Genomic DNA, 3,938 nt, shown 5'->3' with positions numbered 1-3,938 from the left:
TGCTAGAAACCGGGTTTCGATACCCGTGGTGGGTAGAGCACAGATAGCCTATTGTGTAGCTTTGTGCTTAACTTCAAAACAAACAACAAACAAAACAATAACTTTCTATTCAATGTTCGTCCTTCACCACACACCTCGAGCACTATTTTTACCTGGATAAATAAATTCAACCCTCTATCTTTTATAAGGAAAGGGTTTTTACCCACAAAGTAAGTACATAAAGTAAAGTATTATGAATAAATCAGATACCAACTAAACATGCAAGACAATAGAAAAAATAGAAGACCCTGATAAGATTGCTCAAATTCAGAGGTTACTAATTTTAATGTAAGTTAAGGTTATGAAATAATTTATTTGCATAAAATCTGACTGATGATCTTAAAAGAAAGAAACCGTACTTGACATTTTTGAGAACCGGAAGCACGGAAATCCAAAACTGTTCTGTCAGATGAGGTAGTCCTGACAACATCAATCCTCTCAACATGGAACCTTGAAGAGTGATAAACCGAAACAGTGCTTCTTCTGAAATGTTTTCATTTCTATCCAAATCCAAAGCTATAAGATTTTTAATGTTTCCCTTTTCCATGAATTCTTTCATCACCTATAATAGATATTACCATTTCATTAGTGCTTATGTAGTATATTATTTATCATACCGATCATTTTACACTGGATAGTACTGTTTCTAAATAGCTGGGTGATGCCACTATTACTTTGTTTCTTTACGATAAGTGATCGCCACGCAATGTTCATTTTTTTTATCTGGGTAACGAGTCATTTCTTTTTCTTTAAAATTATGTTATATTCATGAGTTATCCGGCAGCTTTAACTAATTAAAAACTTTTTGCAATCTCGTATTCAGGAAAAGGTGGATCCTGTTGTAGATGGATTCTGGATATGCTTCATTTAATGACTTCATCTACAATAACTTAAATTTATTGTTTTACCCAATTTAATTATTATTACTATCTTAATCATTGCTTGATTTTCTCAGACTATTGAGTAATACCCTTAATTCCATTAATCACTAATTAGCTTCTAAAGAATATTATCCATAATGGTTTGAGAAATATGAATAATGAGAAAATTTCCACCTTATTTTCAAAAACAGATCCTGTTAAATTTTAAATGAAATGAGTATTAAAAAGTGAGTAGAAAATCAATGTTTATATTACGCCATTTAGGCGAGCAATTCAATTTAACAAGGATTAGTCATAGGTAACCTAGGGAAACATATAGTTTATCAGTCTAAAGACCATTTTATTCACGTGTTCTTACTTGGTCTGTAAAAGCGTCCAGTTGACCAGCACTTAAATACCGTAACGCTGGAATTCGTGTTAACAAGTCGATGAGACACTCCGCTGACAACTGAGTGGCAGTAATATCCAACTCCTGCAAACACGTTTTTTCCCATTCCACTGCCATTACGTGGTCATTCTGAAGACCTGAGTGAACCCAAATTAAAGTTAGGCACAATAATTACTAATAATTTCTTACTTATATTAAGAATTTATATTAAAACCTTTAATATTTAATCTCCAGATAACACATCTTCTAACATATTACTGCCATCACGTGGTCATTTTAAAGACATTGGTATACCTAAGTCAGGATTACTCTCCAGGATAAAAACTCTATGTGGCGGGTAAGTATTACCATCAAACCGTGACAATAGAATCAACCATTTTGAATATATATGTGTGTGTGTGTTTGTGTATTCAATTCAATGCCTATTGATTTAAGTATATTTTGTATAAAATTGACAGTTGAGCGTGTGTAATGTGTTCTACTAAAATATTAAATGATAAAGGACTTTACAGCTGTCTAAACACAGTCAATAACAGTTACAACTACCCCCACACTCACCAATGACCTTAGTAGTTTGTTAAGTTTACATTACTGAAAGCTTTAGTTATGGCAGACTTGCGCATAAGTTAAATTATAAACATGAAAACATTTTTAATATACAATAAAACTTTATTTACACGTCGACGGCCACAATTTGAAACTCTTCATGTTTCAGCAGATTCACATCTTCAGAAGTGGCATCTATTGCCAACAGAAGTATTAATAAAGTATTAATGTGTATTTCACATTACACAAAATTATGGGAGAGAAGTTAAATTAAGTTTTATGTATAAAGTCAAAGTGTCATATCCTAACTAAATATTGGTACTAGCTAACCCTTGATATATATTTCACAAGGAATATTTTAACTATGCCACAAAATTTCAATTGATTCTGTAATATCAGTTCTTCAGTTTGAATTATTTAAAAGTTCAACTTCGTTTCATAAAATGATAAGACCTGTTTCATGAATATGTTCTGTAATGAAAGTAATTCAAACTGTGTACACGTACTCTTTCACAATATATTGATAAATACGTTACTCAAATACTTCATATTTAAGTAGTAAAAAGCCCGGCATGGTCAGGTGTATAGGGCGCTCGAGTCGCAATCTGCGGGTCGCGGGTTCGAATCCCCGTCACACCAAGCATGCCAAATATAGATTATTGAAAACTTCAGTTTCAAGGACTGGCGTTGAAATTTTTTTATATTTTAAAGTTAATGATAAATATTATCAACATAAACTGGTTTGACCATGGTTTCAGGCACACACACCCCACATTGTGATCTTTACGTGGACAGTTTTGAGTGTACTGCATCAGATTATTGTTGGAGAGTTGTGGACACATTTTCGATGTAGCGACATGGTGATAATAACTTTAAATGTTCCGATTATTTAAATAACGTTGAACTGTATAAATATCAAGCGACCAATTCAGCCTAACACCCACCACTATACTAGTACAGATATGTTTACGATACATTTGCTGGATTTACATCTACAGAACACCCACTTAGTTTTTTCAACCACGTTAACTCCATACACCCCAACATTAAATTCACACGTGAATACGAGAAAGCTAAACAAAGAACATTTCTCAACCTCAACATCCCAAGAACCGAAACACAATTCAAAACAGAAATCCACAGAAAAATCATCCATACTGGACTATACATTCCCTGGGACTCAGCACATGAAACAAAACAAAAATTCAACATATTAAAAAACCCAATAAACACAGCCACAAAACTATGCTCAACAGATAAAATGAACGAGGAGATCAAAAAATTAAAACAACACTTCCTCAACGTCAATAGATTTAATTCGAAAACCGTCGAAAAAATCGTACATACATTTACCTAGGCCAACAACACAATCAACAGCAAACAAACAATAATAACTTCAATGAAACAACTAACTATAAAATCCTGCATTGTTGCACACTGTATATTCCCGATATTAGCGATACAATAATCAACATTTGGCAAAAACTTACAACAAAACATAACATTCCAATAAACACTAAATTTATTCAAAAACCGGGCACAAAACTAAAATCCATACTATGTAAAAACTACACTGACAAACATAACACCAACATTATTTATAAAATACAATGCAACAACTGCCACGATTTCTATAACGGAGAAACAAAGACATACAAACGAAAAATCAAATAAGTCCTACTTATACAAGAACTCAAATCAAAATTAAACCAACATAAAGGAACACCTTTACACCTATATTAATTAATTACCTATCATCTAACTACTATACCACCTACAATCTCACTCTCGTCCCTAAGACATGTGCCCAGTAACGGTCTTCAAACTGTCTTTGTTAAACTGAAGATGACCTAAGAAGGTTGAAACGTTGTTCTTGTATTTTATTTTAATTAAAGTTTTTAATTCCCATACCAGCCGTCTCTGCTATATATCAATAAAATTTACATATAAAATAGAACAAAACAATTCTATATCCCTTTCAGACGTTCTTGTAAAAAGAAACTCTAATGGAAGTATTTCTACGACAGAAATCAACACCTGGTATCCATGCACCCTAATTCTCAAAAAGCTCACATCTTTTCATA

General features: G+C 32.7%; 1 protein-coding gene across 1 annotated transcript in view; it reads right to left on the bottom strand.

The window, feature by feature from the left end:
* LOC106459591 (F-box/LRR-repeat protein 20-like) overlaps positions 1-3,938 on the bottom strand; it is an 18,970-nt gene that overhangs the window by 3,279 nt on the left and 11,753 nt on the right. The window contains exons 5-6 of the mRNA XM_013919221.2: positions 1,279-1,445; positions 399-601 (exon numbers count right to left, since the gene is read on the bottom strand). Coding sequence (XP_013774675.1) covers positions 399-601; positions 1,279-1,445 — 370 coding nt within the window. The remainder of the gene's footprint in view (positions 1-398; positions 602-1,278; positions 1,446-3,938) is intronic.

The sequence above is a fragment of the Limulus polyphemus genome, unplaced genomic scaffold (genome assembly GCF_000517525.1).
Source record: "Limulus polyphemus unplaced genomic scaffold, Limulus_polyphemus-2.1.2 Scaffold633, whole genome shotgun sequence".
In the NCBI taxonomy this organism is placed as follows: Eukaryota; Metazoa; Arthropoda; class Merostomata; order Xiphosura; family Limulidae; genus Limulus; species Limulus polyphemus.
The sequence above is the reverse complement of the archived record's forward strand: the minus strand, read 5'-3'. Positions and strand labels throughout refer to the sequence as shown.